Below are 21,557 nucleotides of genomic sequence, written 5' to 3'. Positions count from 1 at the left end.
CATCAAATAAGATTTGAGCTCCAAGAGAATTTCAAATGATGACAGCATAAAAGGAATAAAAATGCTATTGATATATTGTTGCCCGCGGCCTCTAAGCATGCTGCAGTGTCTTTAATCTTAGTGTTATTGATACCAGATTGTTTTTAAAACTGACAAACGAGTTTGGGTCTTTTTGGCCTCCTTCTTTAGTAAAGTCCCTGGGAGGGAATTTGCAAAGTGTAGCATGAGGGGGTGGGGGGGTTAAAGAATCTGTTGATTTTAAACAGTTAGAGGTTTTATTATTCTTTTGTTTATTTATAAAGTCTTTCTAGTTTGATTTTTTTCTTTAGTTGGCTGCACTCTATATATGACACATTAGATCACAGATGTGAAGGAAGGACTGGACTGTCAGCCTCCTGAACAATTTATTCTGCCTCTACCTCACAGTCAGCCCTCACACATAGAGTTCAAACAACCCTTTATTCTGACAATGTATTTCAAAATGAGCGATAGCAGAAAAGTGTATATTTAGAGATTTATGTTCTAGACTCACAGTCATTTCTGTTAATTATTATGTGGTCTGTGCTGCTAAAAATAAAGTGTAAAACATTTTTCTTGTGATCCCAGCCATTTAAAACACACGTGTTGGTTACAGCAACTTTACTGTATTTTTACCTCAAACTAACATGGCATTTCTGACTTATTTTAGGTGTTAGATACTGCCAGATGCACTGTTCTGGCACACACACACTGTAAACTTGCGATTGTACACTGTTGTCAGCAAAAACCTTCAGATCAATGAATGAGAACACTGCCGCCACACTGCAATCACAGATAAAGTTGCCAAAGTCCCACTTTGTTAAAAGATTAGTGACGAGCAGTGTTGGGTAAGTTACTTTAAAATAGTAACTTAGTTACATTACTAGTTACCTCTCTCAAAAGTAACTCAGTTACTTCAAGTTACTCGTTACTTTCAAAGTAACTAGTTACTAGGGAAAGTAACTTTGGTTTTACTCAGAATTCTCTTGTTAATGTGTTTCTTCCATAACTTTGCCAGTCTTCTAGCTTGCTTACTTGCCACAAGTGCACTGTGCCACCTACCAATAGAAAGGATATGATAACGTGCATATTTCCACGAGAGAAATCCCACGCCTGGACCGTCATTGACTGCTGCCATGATTCTAGCCTACGTCACAGAGTCATGTGCGCCTTTTACATCCAACACAAAAACTGCAGTCGTGGTGCTTTCGATTGTACTCAGAACTCAGAAATTCTGCCTTCTGAATAGGAAGATGTAGGTAACACCAGACTGCAGATGAGCTGCATACAGGGCTGGACTGGGAAAGAAAATTGGCCCGGGCATTTTGACTAGAAACTGGCCCACCATTATAGGAAAAATCATAAAGCCTTTGAATGAAAACAAACACTGTTGTGACAGTGATGTACACTGTTTTGATGGTATATATGCATCAATCTATCAATCGTTTGTTGTAAGATTCAGATAATTATTTTTTAAAAGCTAGACATTTTAAATGAGAATAAGAAAGAAAAGTATTTCTTTGTGCCCCCCATTCCCTGTTAATGCCCTACATGCCCCCTTGGCCACACTTTGCTAGATCCGCACCTGCACAGTTACCAGCTGTCAGCTACTTAGAAAAGGATCCTGGGGTTATTTGTCTCTCAGAAACAGTTCATAACTTCCCTTCAACTCATTCATGTCACCTAAAAGGTTAACCTGTTTCTCCATCACCTGCTCAGCTCTGATGATTCAGTAAGGACATCTCCTGGTTTCATCTTCATGTTTCCCTCTCACCAGATAACCAAACCATATCATGACCAGCAGCTTTTTTTTTTTACAGCTGTGGCTCCAGCAAACATCAGCTGATACTAGAAATTAATATTAAATAAATTCTAACAACAGCTGATCAAGCTTAAACGTGCTGCTGTTGTTTAGCGCGACATCCGCTGGTTTCCTCTTTTGGCGCAAAGTGAGCGATAAACAAACAAGAGAGCCGATCAGCTGATCATTGATCAGTTTCATGATTGAAGTAGAAACAGGAGAGGGAGGGGGGAGAATGAGAGAAGAAGAGGCAGCTGTGCAGCAAAGACACAGAATAACTCCAGCTTTGTGCCTTTTTCATTGTAGCTGAATTACGGGACAAACTGTTCCTTTTCACCTCAATAAGAAACGCGTAATATTTTCTCTGAATACCAGACGGGACGGTTGGCAACTCTAATAACTTATGAACAAAATAAGGTTCAACATCATTAACTTCATAGCACCCACCCAGCTGTATAGAAACTCCGTCATGCTAGCTAGCACGCAGTACGGAAAAAGTCAGAATAACGAAAATAAACTCCACCTAAACTTGGTTCATATCTGACCCAGAGAGACTGCAGGTCATAACTTCTTACCTGAAGTTCAGTTCACACTTGGACCGGCGGCCGCCTCGGGTCTCTTTTCCTTCTGCGTCCCTTTTCCTTCATCCACCTGCTGCCTCCACCACTTGCTAATGTTACTGAATCTGTGGAAACTCCGCGATGCCACCACACGAAGTAACGAGTAACGACCCTATCTAAATCCCAGTAACGAGTAACGCGTTCCTGATTTTGGCATAATAACTAGTTACCGTGCTCGTTACCACAATAATAACGTAGTTACTGTAACGCGTTACTTAATAACGTGTTAGTCCCAACACTGGTGACGAGCGATGTAAAAATCCAGAGGCTGGTTTGTCTTATCTATCAAATTAAATGTAAACTGTAACTTATCAGTTGAGGAACCTTGCAAAGAAAGTTACCACATAAAAATGAGAAATATTAAGGAAAACATCTTGTAATATTCTCCTGTATCAGTCTGGGGTTCAAATATTGCATTTTCAAGTCAAAGAGTAACTTTAATGCAATGTTTTAACTGAATTATGTTTTTTTTCTCTTCACCCTTTCACTTGTGTGTCCCTAAATTGCAGCCGTTGTAATTTAAATCTTTGGCATTACTTGTTTCTTTTCATGCACTGATATCCTCTCGAGGGATTGCAGCTCTCATCTCTGCTGTTTTGTTTTGCTGTGCTTTGCACTGGCTCTTATCTTCAGCCTCTGTGATAGCGCTGGTGTGTAAATTTGAACTTTTTTTGTCTCCCGATGCTGTCTTTTTGTTTTCTTTTTTTGTTCAAAGCCCTGATGAAGGAGCAGATTACAATGATGACATAAAGACATCCCAGTTTTTTGTTGTTGTTTTTTTTTTATTGCATGTGTTTAATGCAGACAGGAGTTGTAACGTTGTACGCCATAAAGAAGCTAAGGTTGCCATTATTATTTTTTAAATTACTTTAGACATAAAAAGAACCAAAATCCACTCTAGAATCAGCAGGTAAGGCAGACAAAAGTCAAACTTAAGTCAAACTGAAAGATGGCGCAAAGTGTATTCAGTGTTATGGGAGGTCGTCCAGCAGTGGTCCAGCAAAACTCACGTAATGACAAAGAGATAAAGGGACAATTCTCCTCATTCAGCTAGCCGATACAGGAAGTGACCAGGAAAATTAAACTAAGAAACACAAGAAGAGAACTAAAGAACAATGTGGCAGACCACCACAATTGCAAACTCCTCAGCACAGCCTGAATTAAACTTTACTATCCAGAGATTTTCTTTTCCAGCCCAGCTGGTGCAATAAAAAATATGAACAAATAATTAAATAAAATGCTATTTTTGGAGTGGATATTAAAATTTTAAATATGATGAATGTTCCTACAAAAAATGCCATTGTGTACTATACATTCTAATACCCCTGCCCTTAATTTCAGTTTCCCCAGCACTTTTATTTTCTTCTTTTTGTTTGAGTTTTCAGTTTGTGTTATGGGTAACATCTTCCTTCCTGATGCAGACGCCGTGTTAAATAATAGACCTGTGATTTTTTTTTTTTTAAGTTTTGTTTGCTGTAAATAGGCCACCAAGACTCAGAGGACTTTGTTGTGTAGGCAGGCTTTAAACTTGCATGAGAATTTAACTATGTGACTCTAATGGGGATGAAGTTATAAGCAAACATTTACTAGATCATGCATGCAAAGAATATCATTTAAGCAAATGAAGTGAGAACACAATGCACTTGACAAGATCTATCTAAATCATGGGGATGATAGGAACACAAACGTTATCAATTAGAAAGCTAAAAAACAAAACAGTGCTTAATAGCCAAGGAAAGAAATCAAGTGTAGAGAACTAGAGAGTGAAAGCGAAAAGGGAGCACTGTTCAATAAGGTTTCAGGATAGAGTTCTTATTATCTCAGTTTCATTCCCTTGCAGTGTTATCAGGTAGTGCTGATCTTTGTCTGGCTCAATGTGCATCCAATCCAATTCATGTGAAAAAGAAAGAAGAGATATATATGGAGGGAATCTTTGTGAGCCCCTTTCAGCAGAACTCCCAGAGCAGAACTGACAGTATATATGTTAGTTAAATATTAATTGCTCCTGGGATATTTTCAGTCTTCACTTTATTTATTTGTTTTCATCTGAACTGAAATTAAAACACATGAGAAAACATACAGATGGATAGATGCTAACTAACGGTTCAGCTATTACTGTCTGGAGGAAACTGTGAGAGAATATTGGATTAACCTCAGCAAACTCAGAAATCTAACAAATGTAATACTCATGATTTAACTGAACGGTATTAAATGATTCATAAATACACACTCACAGAGCTATGTTGTTATATACACTATGCTTCCATGTTGTTTACAACAAATTTTCACCCTAATATCCTGAACGTGACACCAGAAGATAAGACTCATTAGATCAAGCAATACTTTTGTGTAGTGTAGTGAAGTGTAGTCTCAGTTTCCTGCTTTAAGCTGACAGAAATGGCATTCGCTGTGGTTTTGCCCAGAGAACCACCATGCACTATTTTGTCTTTTTTTCTCTTCTCTGCAAACGCCTAACCACCTGCACTTTTCCACCAGCTAACATTACAGGTAGGGATGGGTATTGATAAGATTTTCACGATTCCGATTCCATTTTCGATTCTGTTTAACGATTCGATTCTTTATCGATTCTCTTATCGATTCTTTTTAAAAAAGGAGAACACTAAGGTCGATTAGCTTAAAACTTTGTTTTATATCTTCTCTTTGAACAAGATAGAAATTTAGGAGTAACATGGTCTTACAAACCCAACAGTGAGCTCTTAAGAGATCCACAGCCTACGGCTCTTCAATGGGGTGTCACCGGGTCCTCAGGAAAAAAAATTGTAAATGTAAAATAATAACATAAATATTCTTCTGTAGCAATAACAAAGTATAACATAAATTATTCTGTAACAATTACACAAGAATATCCAGTAATGTCTCTGCCTACAATTAAACACATTCACTTACCGAAAATCGGAGCATCTGCTGTGCAAGCCTTTGACCACAAACTTAGTCACTGCTCGGTGACATTCGTCTATCCTGGCCTGAAAGGAGACGCGACCGGTAGACTGCAGCGAGAACTGCCAGCATCTGAGCCAGCCAGACTCTGTCTGTCTCTGTCATCATGGTCACCTAAATGCACAGTAATGGCAGGTTTTGTAATAAGGCAGATCGCGCTAACATAATATGCACTGTTAGTTGATTATATACCTGCCGCATTAACGGGAGAGGACGTGCTGGGTTGAGATTCACGAATCCGGAGCGGAATTAAAAACATGACATTCATTTAAGGTCATCGCGTGTTTTGTGAGCTTTTGCATATTCGTAGTGTTTCCTCCCTTAAATGAAGTATTGCAACTTGCCCTGTTGTCATCCATTCTCGTAAAGTATAATCAAATTTTTGAGCATTTGAGCCACCATGTTTCCTGTCAGGTAAGCAACGCTCCGCAACGTGGTGACGTCATTCGGGGCGACTGGAATCGATAAGGGAATCATTTGCAAAAAATGGCAAACAATTCCAAGGAATTGAAACAGTGGGAACCGGTTCTCAACAAGAACCAGGTTTCGATACCCATCCCTAATTACAGGAGTGGTACCAACTCTTAACATACAATTTTTTGGCTTGTAATATTAGAAGCGCTTAGTAGAAAGACTATTTAAAGAAAGTGGAAATAGCCACCTTGGTGTCACCTGTCTTGAGCTTCAGGTTTGGCATTTTACCATCACAAACTTGTTTTTGTTTTTTTTTTTACATAGAAAATACTATACTTGGATAAGATGCTAGAGAGGCACAAGAAGTGGATCTGACAGAGAATGTAAGAACTCTAATCATGCCTAACATTATCAGTCCTGCTCTAGTGAATGTTTTACTTTGTGATCATCCATCCAACCATTTATTTTCTTCCACTTATCCATTTGTGGGTCACAGGGGACACTTGAGCGTGTGGCAGCTGTCATAGACGTGGATGCGCTACACCCTGGACAGATCACCAGACTAACAACAGGGCTAACACATAGTGACAGATTGCCACTCGTGCTACTTTTATGCCTAGTAAAAATTTAGATCCCCAATTAACCTAACAACATGCATGTCTTTGAAATATGAAGCTGGATTACCTCGAGGGTAAGCCTGAGGAGAACATGCAAACTCCACACAGAAAGGCTCCAAGCCAGACGGCCATAGCAAGAAACAAGTCCATTTTATACAGTCTATCTTTCGGGAGCGCTCTGAAGTTGCAGTTCTGAAAAACAAACGCAGACAGAAAGCTGACTTTAATCAAAGTCAGTATATTATTCTTGTGTTTTAGAGTAATACCATTGTTTGTCACTTATGAATACCAAGCAGGGGACACTGATGTGAGAGCAGATTAGTTCAGTGAGAAAAATACGCACAAGCCCAGAGCATAATCATCCAAACCAAGCCAGTGTAATTTGTTCACTAATGGCTGAGGGTATACTATTCAGTGACCTAAATCCTGACTGACAAATAGTTTATATAACCATATAACTGTTATTCATTTTATCAGAACAAACATTGTATAAGTTAGATAGCTTGAAATGCTTTGCTTACAGATAATGTTTAAATCAAGCTGTTAGTGAATAACTTCAGTTTGTTCATTGATCTTTACTGCAATTTAAATGTGTAAGTAGAGGGTTTATGGTTGTGTATGTATCAACGAGTTCTACTCACTCTCCTGAGATATACAGCACAGTTTAAGCATGCATGTACACATGTCTTTATGCGCCTTTGCCTTTAAAGTATGCAAAAGCTGTGCTCTTCATGCATTAGTGGGCTTGTTCTCGTTATATCTACTAATCTTGAATACACATCGCTCCGCATTCTGGGTGTTTACTTGTGTGTTGGGTTTGACTGCAGTGTAACTAGAGCAATAGGTTTTTTGCAGATCAAAGGAAACAAGGAGAGACGTGCAACATAATCTTCAGCTTCTCGACCCCCCTTCTCTCTGTTTTCTTTTCAAGTTTGATGTGTTGTGACTTTTTACTTTCAAAGCTACGAGTGAATTTGCATATTTTTATTTCTGTAATTGGAAACACTTGGTTGTAAAGTTTCCCTGCCACCTACTCAAATCTTTGAAGGTTACATTTCATAACTAATTCAATAAAAAAGGACTACTCATTAAAAAAAAGGTGGAAAAAACAACATCCGTTGGTCTTATTTTAAACTTAGAGCCTCTTGCTGAAAATACTTGTCTCTGATGATTTTTTTCTTTTTTCTTTGACTCATAAAAGGAAATGAAAAAGAGTGACGGGTGTGACGTCAAATGTATGAAGTGTCCATTTCTATTCTCTCTTCCCCGTATTACATCACAGTGACTTTAGCTTTATCATCAATGCCAGCACTGGCCATTAGTTTAATAATCTGACCTGTGCACAGTGTCCTCTTGCAACATTCATATAAGGCAGGCTCAATCTGTGCTTTTATGTTGTTTTTGCCTAGTTTTGACACTACCATCCAAATATTGCAGCAGAAATTGAGAGTCATCAGAGCAGGCAATGTCTCTCCAATCTAATATTGTCCCATTCTGATGAGCCCGTGTGAATTCTAGCCTCGGTTTCCTGTTATTAGCTGCCTGAAGTGGCACCCGGAGAGGGCGTCTGCTCCTGCAGCCCATCTGCTTCAAAGTTCAAAGTGTTGTGCTTTCAGAAATGCTCTTCTGTGTACCTCTGTTGTAAAGAGTGGTTATTTGAGTTACTGTTGCCTTCCATTTAGCTTAAAGCAGTCTGGCCATGCTTCTCTGACCTCTGATATCAACAAGGCATTTTTACCCACTGCCATTCACTATATATTTTCTATTATTCTCTGAAAACCCCAGTAAATCAGCAGCTACTCCTTCTGGCACCAACAATTATGCCATGTTCAAAGTCACTTAAATCACCTTTCTTCCCCATTATGTTGCTCAGTTTGAACCTCAGCAGGCCATCTTGGCCATGCTTACATACCTAAATGCATTGACTTGCTGTCATGTGATTGGCTGTTCAGATATTTGTGTTATTAGGCAGTTGAAAAGCTACAATATCACATTAATTTCATAAGAGTTTGTTATGAGCTCTGGAGACTCTCGTTTGATTTGTAGAAGGATCTTCCCGTCTACAAATATCTACAAAACCCATCATCCTTTCTCTCCTCTACCTCCTGTCTTTGTACATCTGAACATGTCCCTCCACCTCTCTCTCTCTCTCTCTCTCTCCCTTTCCCTCATCCTCTCATCTGTCCAGCTACCATTTGCCAGGCTGGTCTGTTTTTTCTGCAGCTGACAGATATAGTATATGGAAATATAGTTTATAATAGAAAGAAGCTTCAGGTGGATTGATTTGACCTCCTTGGAGCTGAGTAGCATCAGTGTTTTTCATGTGGTATGTATAAGAAATACTTTTGTCACATTATTACATTGCAGTGATGTGTCCTCAGACTATAAGGAGAATAAGGGCTATAAGAGAAATAGGTTAGACTACTCTTTTTTTTGAAGAATAACTGTGAATGCAACTAATGTTCAATGTTAACTGCGTTATTAAAGTGGTATTTCATTTAGCTGATGAGGCTTCAAATTCAGCCCAAAACGTAAACATATTTAATTTTTGTCAGGGTCCGTGGGTCTTGGAAAAATTTTATTCTTTTGTTTGTAAAGATCATTTGTTTTCTTTCTTTTTTTCCCTTTAATGTATGTTTTTCTGGTTGGTTTCTTTATATTTGCTAGTTTCATATTCTCACATAGTTCTGTCCATGGTTATAGTTTGGTTTATATTTAACTCCTTGAGTTCCTGTGCAATCCTGCTTCATGTCATCCTGCATGGTTATGTGTTTGCTTCCTCTGGGTTCCCAGCATTTTCAGCCTTAGGCATGTTTCAGTTTTCCAGTATTTCTGTGAATGGCAGCATTAAAGCTGATATTTTCAGTTATACCTGTTTCCTGAGTCCTGCATTTGGGTCCACAAACCTGCCTGCCACACAGCCGACACCTGACTGCTTGCAATCTTGTAGCACTGAAAGAGAGCTGGAGAAGCTGGGTCTAGCTTCTTGATTAATTGGCACTTTTTCATCATTCATATACAGTTCACGATTTACCATCCAGCACTTTTAATTTAAAGTAACTTATCAAGTAGGAAAAATATGGTTAAACTTTGCCTCAGGGACATGACGCAGATTGAGAAACCTAAAAGTAAAATCTTAAGCATAAATGGCCATTTTCACTGTAATTGGAGGCTCTTTTTTGCATTTTTAGTGGGTATTTCTTAGTATATTCTGACTTTTATCAGGAATTCATAGACTTTTAAACCACCATGGGTTATGAACCTATCATATGAGATGTCTTAAACTTCAACTTTTCCATATTCCATGAAATGAGGCTGAACTGTTTTAAAATTACGAGGTAAAGATCAAAGCAAAAGTTGAACTCTGATACACCCGGCTCTCACTGCTTGAGGCAACAAAAGGAAAACCCTCCTATTCATTAATTTTCTGACATGTATCCATATCCGCAGCAAATTAGACAGCCACACTCATTCTTAATTATTAAGGCCCCTCATTTGTCGATCTGCTGATGACATCACAAGCTCTTTGTTGTTGCGGTGATATGTGATCCAGATAATATCGATGTGGAGACACTCGATACTCTTGTTTTGTGATTGAGGGTCTGGAGAATTGTTTGGTGGTGATCAGGGGGAGCAACAGGAATTGAATGTCCAGCCAGTTTCAAAGATGTCTGTGAGGTATGGTCAACTTTATGGTGTTGAATTGCATTTTGAGGGTGCACACAAGCCAGCAGTGGAGTTTTTGCTGGAGTTAAGTTCAGGTTTTAATGTTAACCCAACTCTCCTTATGTTACAACTCAAAGTGACAAGTTTGAAGTTCAGGATGGATCGGCAGTGAATCAGACACTTCATTACCATGATATCACTTCCGTCTTATCGCTTCTCTTTTTCATTGTTTTGTTCACCTTCACTAGAGCAGGGAAGGGAGTTTTCTCAGCCATGAAGCTCGGAAAGATCAAGAGCTCTAGAGATGACCACAAGAAAGGTAAAACACTCCACAAAACAAGACCTGTTTAAGTTACTGAAATTAGAAACTGAAGATTATTTTCTGATCTGAAATTACTTATTATTTATAATTATTTAACAATAGAAACCTTTGATAGTTGTCTATAGGCTTAAAATTGGTGTAAGCAGTATGTAATTGAAAATAATGGAGATCTAAAGTACCCATCAAGTTTTATTTGGTAATTGTGTGGTTTTTTTGCTTTGTTTTTTTTTTTTTTTTTTCAATTATTCTTGCAGATGAGCCAGCCGTCCTGGACATGGAGGACTTGGACAAGAAAGCAATGCGTCTTGCTGGTATGCTGGAACCAGACACCATCTCTTTGGCCTCTGTCACGGCTGTCACCACAGACGTCTCCAATAAAAGGTCTTATACAGTAACGCATGCACACATCACAAGGCACAGCATTAAAATACAAGCAGACCTAGAGGCAGATTTCACAACCTGAAAGTTACAGTATCTCATAAAACTAGGTTATCTGTGTGGTGTAATGTAGTGTGGAATCCTGAAACAAGCAGAAACTGCTGGAATCTGTTCTTTCAAAGGCACACCCACAAGCTACTAAAAGCTATTAAAAATGCTTGAATTTAAACTTTTATGAAGGCAGGCTTGTGTAAAATGAAGAAGTTCAGTCTGTATTTTCAGAGAGAGCTACCTAGATCTACCAAAACGTCTTCAGCTGATGTAATGTTAATCTGTTTTGCAGTCTGATTAGAAAAGAAAATATATGGAGGTCTGAAACCGCTAATGTACAGGCACTCAAAGGAAGAGTGGGGAACTCCAGGCCTCAAGGGCCGGTGTCCTAAAGGCTTTAAAAATACCACCCTGGGACAACACACATGAATCAAATGATTAGCTCATTGCCAGCCCTCTGGAGAACTTCAAGACATGTTGAGGAGGTAATTTAACCATTTAAATCAGCTGTGTTAGATCAAGGATACATCCAAAATCTGCAGGACACCAGCCTGGAGTTGCCCACCCCTGCTCTAGAGAAAACAGTGGTTGGAGACTGCAGTTCGACCAAAATTATTGCAGCCTTGCTGTCTTTGAAATTGTTGCTACAAAAATCGATCTACAGTCATCTGGCATTTTTAAGTTAACTTTAGTGCATCAAGATGGCAAAAAACAGGAATAAGACAGAGTTAGTCTGCTATCAGTTTGTGATTAAATGCTGCCATGTTAGCACTTGTATGAAATCTATTTGTGATAATACAGTGATTAACTGTGATAAATCAGTCAAAATCATGCACAGAAATTCCAATTACAAGCCACAACCTCAGTAATATGAAACAGAAATTCAGATATTTCTCCACAAAAAGTGATATTGGTACTGCAGGACAGTGACTGCAAAATGGCATAGCAACATGAACCTTACTTATGCAAGAATATAACCATGTTACAACCAGTTGGCTGTCAATTAGCAACTAGCTGAGTCAAGTCCCTTGTTGCAAAGAGATGAATCACAAACAAGTTGCACTTATCAGCACACAATGACGCAGAGTGTTGGCAATATGCCTGTATTTATAAATTAGGTGGCAATTGTTTGCAAACCCAACGCCATATGTCTGAAAGTGACTGCAACTGTTTGGAGACAGGTTGCCTCCCCCCTTGGCAACCACTTTGAAGGTGTCGCCAAAAAGTTGAAGGTTTTGTTTTCCTCAACTTCTCGGTGGCCATTTAATTGCCACAACTGTATGCAATTGATTGTGGAATGCAAAAAAATTGAATGCAACCACCAGTTTTTCCTTTTTTTTTTCTTTTTTTCTTTTTTTGCTGTGACTGAGCAATTTGCAGTTAAATAAGCTAAAGTTAGTTGCACAGTTTTAAATATACATACACAAACATACTATGTTTAAGATTCAAACTTCAAATTAAATTTGTTTCATGCTTTTTCACTGTCAGTTTGTTGAAGAAAAATCATGATTATGTTGATTTCTTCAGGTCAAAGCCAGACATCAAAATGGAACCAAGCTCCGGACGACCAGTGGATTATCAGGTGAGTTTTTGCATGTAGATGTGGGGTTGAAAGCCGGTCTTTGTAACCAACTCTATTGACTTGATTTCCTGCATGTTTGGCCTCAAGTTTGTTTTGTTTTGTCTTTTTTTAATTAAGCGTACTTTCTTTTTCTCAGGCTGGTTAAACTCAAAGCAACTCCTACATTTGTGTGCATCAGATCTAAATGGGATCTGGGGGTCATTAAATTACCCGTATATAAAGAGGAAGGAGATGGCTTACCTAACAGCTACCTTAACTTTTCTTCAAAGTTTAAAAGACCTTGGAGCAACTGTGGGCTACAAGGCAGCTAATTAACACGTCCACTCTCATTTCCTCCTTTTAATATCAGGTCATCTCACTGCAGGCAGTTAGCTTTTAGCACAAAAGGTGAAAGCAGACCAGCCTAGCTGGCTGCTTTCTATCTTTAAAAAGGCTGTAGACAAAATAACACGTTGTATCTCATTTGTTGCAAAATTTAAAAATTATAGTTTACTGTCATACACAGGGATTGTGCCCAGTTGCATGTGCACTATTAATATGTCCACTGATATTGTAGATGTACTGATATGTATATTTGTGTACTTTACCGTCACAACTGTTTGCCTACTGGGACTAACAGTTCTGAATTTATTCATCATTACATCAACAAACACCTAAACAGAACAGTGTAACTACGCCGCAATGATAGCACATGGCCCATTTTCATGACCTATTTAAATGTAAAAAACAGAATACTTTTGTACACCAGCTTGTAATCCTCGTGCAATCGTGAGCAGCAGACTGTCTCTCCCTTTTTTTTTGTTTCGCTTGGTTTCTCTTCATCAAGCAAAGAATAATTAAACCAGAGGGATACTTGAATGTGGAAACCTTCAGCTGGGATCTAGTCTGTCCATAAGCAACTACATTACCTCAGCCTGGGGAAATGTTTGAGTAAAAACAGTCTAAACTACTGCGCTCTGACAAAAGCCCTCACAGCTTTTCATCATTAGTTTCTGAAAGATGGGTCTGGATTGTTTTTTTTATGAATTGTTCTCATGATAATTACTGAATGGTTGAATTATTTATAATGAGACCGTTGCTGTTTTTTGACTCACTATTGGAAGAAGAGCAGCTTGTTTAAAGTGTCAGAGTCAGATCTGATGCATTAATGTCTCTCATCAGATCAGCATCACGGTGATCGAGGCCAGACAGCTAATAGGCCTTAACATGGACCCTGTGGTGTGTGTGGAGATTGGCGATGACAAGAAGTACACATCTATGAAGGAGTCCACCAACTGTCCATACTACAACGAGGTGAGACAATTTAAGCTTTTAAAATGTAATTTGCGAGCTTTGTCCTTAAAGTAACAAATCTGTGCATGTTTATCGTCTGACTTCTATCAGCTCTGTGGACCACTTTTGTGTCTTTCAGTTCACTGTTTTGGTTTTCAGGCAACAATTCTAATTTTCCAGTGCAAAAAAAACAACAACAATTGGACATGTGGGTAAAGCTAGGCAAAGCTAGTGAGAACAGTTGTTTCTCAAAATGAAGTCATCAGTCAGCTACAACCCTGAACTTCATTAATATGCAAAGAACAGTAGAGGATAGGAGTAGTGTAATGCTGCAATGATTTATTGACTAGTGTACAATGCGCTAAATTGGAGAGTGTTAGTAGCAATTGTAAGGTGGTAAGGACTGTGCAGAGCTCAGCCTCTTAGTTGTGCCCTGCAGGGGGTGAAAGTGACAGTCTGTTATCGATTGTCTGAGGATCCCCTATCAAGAGACAAACTGTAAAGCAGAGTAATCATGATCAATAGTGCTTTAAGCGTTCTGTCTTTGTGTCAAAACCGCTTCAGTCCCAGCTTGTTCTGCATCTGTGCTATTTCAGGTAGCGGTACATTTCTCTGCAGTAAGATTCCTAAACTGGTTGTAGAGGGAAAATTAGTTGCATATCCATGAAACAAATCTCCTGTCAAACCACTCGTTGCTCTGTTAGATTGAGATCTGGTGAACGTGGAGGCCATTTGAGTGCAATGAACTCACTTTCTGTTCAAGAAGTTAGTTCAGGTGATTTGAGAGACAAGAGAATAAGAATGAAAAAGACTGCAAACTGTGGGTGATGTAAGCCTATGTTGCTTTGTTAGGAGAGGCAACCACTGTATTTTAATCCACCCATGCATGCCTGCAGCAGAGTCAGTGGGCTACAGTCCAGCACAGCATAATTGTCTTTACAGGGAGAGAATAACTGCCCCACATTAGTGTGGGCAAACAAACACTAACTGCAGATGTAAAATCACACATGCTAGAACAAGAAATAAATCTCACAAATAGTCATTGGTGTGTATGTGCTGATTACTAGTTAATTATCCATCCTGAAATAAAACAGCAGCAGAAAGCAGCAGATCTCCCACCAAAGTGGCCTGATAATGAGAGGATCTTCTCTCTTTCCCACACTTCCTTAGTTAATTTCTGAACTGATGTTTTCTTGACTTCAAAGTTATCTAGAAACAACTGCCTGACACATTTTACTCCAAGACCAAATCTGAAAGAATGATGTGTTTTCCTACAATCATTACTAGAAAAACGAGGGCATGAGTAACTGCGTGTTAATGAGAAAGCTTTTTTTTATTCTGCAGTATTTTGTCTTTGATTTCCACGTCCCTCCTCACGTCATGTTTGACAAGATCATCAAGCTTTCAGTAAGTAATTTATACCACAATGTGTCCACACTTGAGTGCGTCTGAATAGACTGTTACCATACCCTCTTTCTTACAGGTTATGGTATATGAGCTGTAAATATTACATTGTTAGTTCACAAGAGAAAATGTAATAGCCCCATTTGACAGAAGGTTGTATAAGCCAAGGCTGAAACTGTTCATGCTTTATAAGGTGTAAAATATGTAAAACTATGCACCCCCAGCCCCCTTAGTAGGAAATCACGTTAACAGACATCAGTTTCTTTATAGATTTTTATAGATTATTATAGTCTCATAGCTTATTGCCTTATATACAATATTATTTTTTACCTTTTTGTCTAATTAGGTTATTCATTCCAAGAACCTTTTACGGAGTGGGACCTTGGTAGGAACCTTCAAAATGGATGTTGGGACTGTTTACTTTCAGCCTGGTAAACTCCAAGCTTTCTGCTTTCATGCTTTTATTTGCATTCATGTAATACTTTTCATTTTCAAATATCAATTTACTAAATGATTTTTTAAAATTTTGATGTTGTAAAGTGAAAATGAGCTGATAAATGCTGTTAGTGACTAACTGATTGACATCTGTCTCAGAACACCAGTTCTACCATAAATGGGCCATCCTGTCTGATCCTGATGACATCACAGCAGGATCTAAAGGATATATAAAGTGTGACATCGCTGTGGTCGGAAAGGGTGACAACATCAAGACTCCACACAAAGCCAATGAGACTGACGAAGATGACATAGAGGGGTAATAAGCTGTCACTGATTAGGAATACTGTCGTCAAGCGAAATCTGCAGCATACATGAAAATCTGTTAAATATCTCAGATTTACTAACACATGTTCTGAATTAATCCCAAGTATTTCATATGCTTGTTACATGAAATTATCTCAAATGCAGACAGTAACTCCACAGGCTTGCCTCTGGATGTTGTTTTGCTATTACCCTGTCCTCTAGAAATCTCCTGCTGCCAGAGGGCATCCCAGCAGAGAGGCAATGGGCGAGGTTTTATGTAAAGATCTTCCGTGCAGAGGGACTTCCTAAAATGAACACAAGCATCATGGCTAATGTGAAAAAGGCCTTCATAGGAGAGAACCGAGATTTGGTGGACCCCTATGTTCAAGTGCACTTTGCTGGGCAGAAGGTAATATGAGGCTTGAAGGCATGAAGTAGTTAGATTATTAATTACTGCATTTATATTTATGTAGGCGCTTTAGCCATAGTTTAGTTAAGCACCCAGGAAGAGTTTGTGGTTAATTTTAATATTTCTGGACCGTGTGGTACCCAGAGGTTTAGATTAGCTCCTTTTGTAGAAATATTGTTCATTGAATCTCTAGAATATAAAATAAATCAGATTTAAACCATGTTCATAGTAGTTTAAGCCGTAAGTAAGTACATCTTGGCCTAAAAGTGAGCATGAATGAGTTTATGTTCAAATCAATGTTTATTTTAAAAGGGACAATGCATATTATCATCATGTATCATCATATTATCATCATCACCAATTCATATTTGGTGTTTGCTTTTAATACTCTAAGTTGTTTTATTATGTATGTTGTATTCTTGTACAGCACTTTGGTCAACGCTCCTGTTGTAATTAAATGTGCTATATAAATAATTAAACTATTAAACTATGTAAATATGGGAGATTTAAACATACAGGCTAATTTTCATCTTCAGTTCCTAGCAAGCTGATGGCAAAAAAAAAACATACGATGACAAAAACATAAAAAATTAAAATGATTTATAAAACCTCACAATGGCAAACATACAAGATATTATTATTATTATCTGCTCACTATCACTGGAACACATTGTTTTCTCTTTGTGAGATATGCAATTGTGAGATATGCAATTATGCAATTAATTATAAGGTGTGAGAAACTGAACTGTGATAATGTTTTAATTATAACATTTTTCCAATTTAGCTTTAGCATGAAAATAAAAACATTTTGCAGTTTCTGTAAAGCGATATTTTCAAAATATTTTTGAGCTACTGAAGCAGGTTGAAGCAGGTTGTCAGCATTTACTTGCAGTGGTTCAAAAAATTGCCTTGGACTACACATGTATGAGCTTCATATGCATAAATTTAAAACAAAATGTCAGGTAGCTGGCTCCAAAACTGCCAGCTACCTGACATTCTGCTTCAATTTTGAGACTTGGAAATTGCCAACTGGGTATTAGTTGCTGAATTCATTACTTCTGTAGTGCCAATCATTCACTGACAAAAAGGCTCCCTAAAACGATTTCAGTGTAAGTCACGGAGATTAAAACCCACAGCATTTATTCCAACTGCAAAGACACCTACTGTATTTTGTGCACTGTGGTTTATATTGAACATGCTCTTAAGAAATCTCAAGGAACCAATTGAAGAGAAAACCAAACTACTATATACTATATATAAATGCTATATGCCTCAGTAAGTCACATTTAATCAAATGAAAAAAATGTGAGCACTTTATTTAGCATTTAAACATTTAACAATATTTGCTGTTGCAGAATGACGACTCTATAATGTCTTCTTTAAAGTCTACATTATTAAACTGGCACAGCTATAACTATATAATGCTATAACTGACCAAAGGTGTTTTTTTTCTCTGTGATTCTGTTATAATTCCTTATAATTCCTTTTCCTTTCTCCAGGGAAAGACTTCAGTCCAGAAAAGCAGTTATGAACCAATATGGAATGAGCAGATCATCTTCACCGAGCTGTTCCCGCCTCTCTGCAAAAGGATAAAGGTCCAAATAAGGGACTCAGATAAAGTCAATGATGTTGCCATAGGAACCCATTTCATTGACCTACGCAAGATATCAAATGATGGTGATAAAGGTGGGTCAAAACGTAGTTTTTCTTACCAACATTGATTATCTGCCAAGTACTTTAATTATTCTGCCATGCTAGTGTCTATCTGTATTTTACTAAATGTACTAATTAGTGTGGTAGATTGTGTATTGAGCCATATGACGTGCCTGACCTTCTGCTAATGTCTGTAAGAAATGACTTGTCTGACATTCAAATTAACTTGCTGCACATGCTGAACCAAAGGGGAGGTGCAGTGGACTGGAGAGCATGTTGCAGCCCAAGACAGGAACTGCACAGAACTGCATAGCCAAGGCACAAGTGCAAAAACCACAAATGCTGCAACAGTAAAGCAAAACAAAAAAAACATCCTGTGAATGCAAAAATCCAGCAAACAGATCTAAACTGAATTTGTTTTTGTTTTTTTCCCCCAGATTTAATTAAAAAGACAATACTTAATTGATAATAAAGTTAGGGCTTCCGCACCATCATTCTGTTTGAGCCCATAATAAAAGATATTTTTCCTTTACTTTGTTCAGGTTTCTTGCCTACCATGGGTCCAGCCTGGGTCAATATGTATGGTTCCACTCGTCAGTACACTTTAATGGATGAGCATCAGGACCTGAACGACGGACTCGGAGAAGGGGTGTCCTTCAGAGCCCGTCTCCTGCTTTCTGTAGCTGTGGAGATCCTGGACACCACTTCACCTGAGATCTTCAGCTCCACTGAGGTTCACGTGGAGTCTGTTTCCAACATCTCAGAGGTGAGATAGACCCGAGATGGTGGTGCTGTGTAGCTTTATGGTGTATTTATGAAGCCACGCGTAACTGCTCAGCAGAGGAAACAAAGGCACTAGATTTGTTGCTTTAAGCTGTGTTGTTCATATTTCCCTCTGCTGAGAAAATCGTTTAACCCAACTTCAAACATCGTGAGAAAATGTTCTGGTTTGGGGTTCTGAACAGGATGCTAATAACTAACACTGAAGTTTAATGGCATAAGAATATCAACTTGAGTCTTCCAGGACTACATTAGCGAGATAAATTGGACTGGACTGGCCTTGCAGAGCTACCTAAAAAGCATAGTGATGAACAGCTGCAAATAATACTGTTTTTTTAAGTGTAATGATTAATATTTTTTTATATTTTTTAATAAGAACCACATGAATGGATAACAAGCAAAGGGCAGAAAATTGGAACATAAAATCAAAGTGCCTCAGCAAGTCAGAAGGGAGACATGCAGTTTTTATGTCTGTTGTAAATTGCAGCTGATTATCTGAATAGGATGCACTTTGCTCTAGTAAAATGTTTACTGTCTTTTTTACCCCCATCAGAGTGCTACAGGAAAAATAGAAGAGTTCTTCGTCTTTGGTTCCTTCCTGGAGGCCACCATGATCGACAGGAAGACTGGCGACAAACCGATCAGTTTTGAAATCACAATAGGTAAAAAATAAATTGAAAAATGTACTGATTTGTTGTGTTAATATTGACCTGAAAAGTCAATAGCTGCTGTAACTACCTGGATAAATCATTTAACAGGTAACTATGGTAACCAGATAGATGGCGTGAGCAAACCGTCATCAAAGAAGAAAAAGAAAGACGGAGAAAATGAAGAAGAGGAAAGTGAGCTGATCCAGAACTCCAGTGAGGATGAGGCGGATGAGGATGGAGACCTCGTATCAGTGTCCTCAACTCCTCCCATGAAGCCTGTCATCACTGACAGGTTAGGGGTGAAAGGTCACAGATCAGAAAACAATTTAATTATTTTGCTGTTATTAGATTTGTTTCAGTTAGCCAAAAAAATGTATGCCTTGCTCAGTAGCAAACTGTTATAGACTGTATCCTTTTTAGTAATATAATGAAATGTAACCAACAAGTATTGCCTGTAATAATTACAAGTTAGTTAACAGTCCTGTTCAATCATTACAGGAACTACTTCCATCTTCCCTACTTTGAAAAGAAGCCATGTATCTACATCAAGAGCTGGTGGCAGGACCAGAGAAGACGACTTTACAATTCCAATATGATGGATAAAATTGCAGACAAACTGGTTAGTGTACATCTTTATGGCACAAAATCATTCTAATAATCTGTAGCAGCCAAGCTAAACACTATTATGATGTTTAGTGGTGGTTAGCACCTTCGCTTCACACCAAGAAGATCCCGGGTTTGAATCCAGTCTGGAACCTTTCTGTGTGGAGTTTGTATGTTCTCCCTGTGTCTGTGTGATCTTCTCTTCCTCCCAAAGACAGTCCAAAGAGTCCAAAGACATCCACGGGGTCGTGTTAATTAGTGTTTCTAAACTTCTGTAGGTGTGAATGTGAGGGTAAATGATTGTCTGTCTGTCTTAGGGTTAGACTCCCCTGCGACCCTTATTTGTAGATAGAACATAAGATAGAACAAAACTATCTCCAAATTTGCAAAATTTCCAAAAAATGCTCTCTTTGTCTGCAATTTTCACACTTTGTGAAGCCGTTGATTGAGTCAGATGTGACCCTAGGGTGACCAGTTGTGGTCCGCTGGTTTAAGATATTATTTGTTATAGATGTATAAGTAATAACAATTTGACTTGTCCTAAGTTTTGGAACTGTTTGTGTTTGGACAGGAAGAGGGTTTGAATGATGTTCAGGAGATTATTAAGACTGAGAAGGCATTTCCAGAGCGTAGACTCAGGGGAGTGCTGGAGGAGCTCAGCGTCGGCTGCAGGTGAGCTGCATAATAATGATCATTTCTCATGGTTGCATATCAAAGCTACATACAATTAGCATTCAAACAGCAAGAAAGACAAAAAGCTACCTCTGCTACCTTCATGATCACTCAGCTTTAAATTAAATAGTTATTAAACATGTCATGGTAAAAGGAACCAGCATTGGTTTTTTTCTTTATGTTCTTTCAGTAGATTTCGAAACTATTTGAATTAATCAGAGTTCGTACGGGTGCTTGAAATCCTTGAAAATGCTTGAATTTTAATATTGTATTTTCAAGGTTTGAGAAGTGCTTGAATTTCAGATGTGCTGCTTAAAAGTGATTGAAAGCGTAATTGTATTTCATTCACCACAAATAACTATCTGACTGAATAGTTTTCGTATCAGAGAAATAAAACGAGTCGCAAAATGTAAAAGCAAAATTTCTCCGCCTGGGCTGCCTTGCACCTCTGTCTGTTTCAATGTGTGACCCCGCCCCTCCCCCTGACAGTCAGGGATGAGTGCGCTAACATACCTGAGGTTGCTGTTTTAATGAGTGTTTGATGGAAAATGACAATAGCGGAGTTTGCGCTCTCCAGACGCATAATAGGTGAGTCCTAGCAAATAATTTTCCAGTCCAAACTATTTTTTGGAGTTGCATAAATAATTTGTGCGCCTTCTTATTTGATGCAGAACACCTGATTGTTCTGTAAATAGTTTTAAATGGTTATATAAAAAACCTCTGAGCCTTGGCTGCATTTTTAGGTAAATAGTACCATATAACTTTGTTGTTTGCAAAACTCGTGGATATTTTTTAAAAATGTACAATTTCTATTTGCATTTCAAGTTATGAAAATGATTCATTAAACATGTTTGTGGTTTTTACAGTCAAAAATAGAACTTTTTTCTACTCGTATTTTAAATTTTGTCTGATTAGATAAATTGCGCTTATACAGTTTGTCAAAATG

At 38.2% G+C, this 21,557-nt stretch overlaps 1 protein-coding gene across 8 annotated transcripts in view; it reads left to right on the top strand.

The window, feature by feature from the left end:
• otofa (otoferlin a) overlaps positions 1-21,557 on the top strand; it is an 88,615-nt gene that overhangs the window by 44,988 nt on the left and 22,070 nt on the right. For all 8 annotated transcript variants that reach the window (XM_080289407.1, XM_080289406.1, XM_080289404.1 and 5 more), the window contains exons 6-19: positions 10,343-10,413; positions 10,671-10,797; positions 12,373-12,427; positions 13,589-13,720; positions 15,044-15,106; positions 15,450-15,534; positions 15,698-15,857; positions 16,067-16,253; positions 17,753-17,939; positions 18,449-18,672; positions 19,240-19,348; positions 19,445-19,628; positions 19,835-19,955; positions 20,511-20,611. In XM_080289407.1, the coding sequence (XP_080145533.1) occupies positions 10,343-10,413; positions 10,671-10,797; positions 12,373-12,427; positions 13,589-13,720; positions 15,044-15,106; positions 15,450-15,534; positions 15,698-15,857; positions 16,067-16,253; positions 17,753-17,939; positions 18,449-18,672; positions 19,240-19,348; positions 19,445-19,628; positions 19,835-19,955; positions 20,511-20,611 (1,806 nt within the window). The remainder of the gene's footprint in view (positions 1-10,342; positions 10,414-10,670; positions 10,798-12,372; positions 12,428-13,588; positions 13,721-15,043; positions 15,107-15,449; positions 15,535-15,697; positions 15,858-16,066; positions 16,254-17,752; positions 17,940-18,448; positions 18,673-19,239; positions 19,349-19,444; positions 19,629-19,834; positions 19,956-20,510; positions 20,612-21,557) is intronic.

The sequence above is a fragment of the Astatotilapia calliptera genome, chromosome 15, assembly GCF_964374335.1.
Source record: "Astatotilapia calliptera chromosome 15, fAstCal68.1, whole genome shotgun sequence".
Lineage (NCBI taxonomy): Eukaryota > Metazoa > Chordata > Actinopteri > Cichliformes > Cichlidae > Astatotilapia > Astatotilapia calliptera.
The sequence above is the reverse complement of the archived record's forward strand: the minus strand, read 5'-3'. Positions and strand labels throughout refer to the sequence as shown.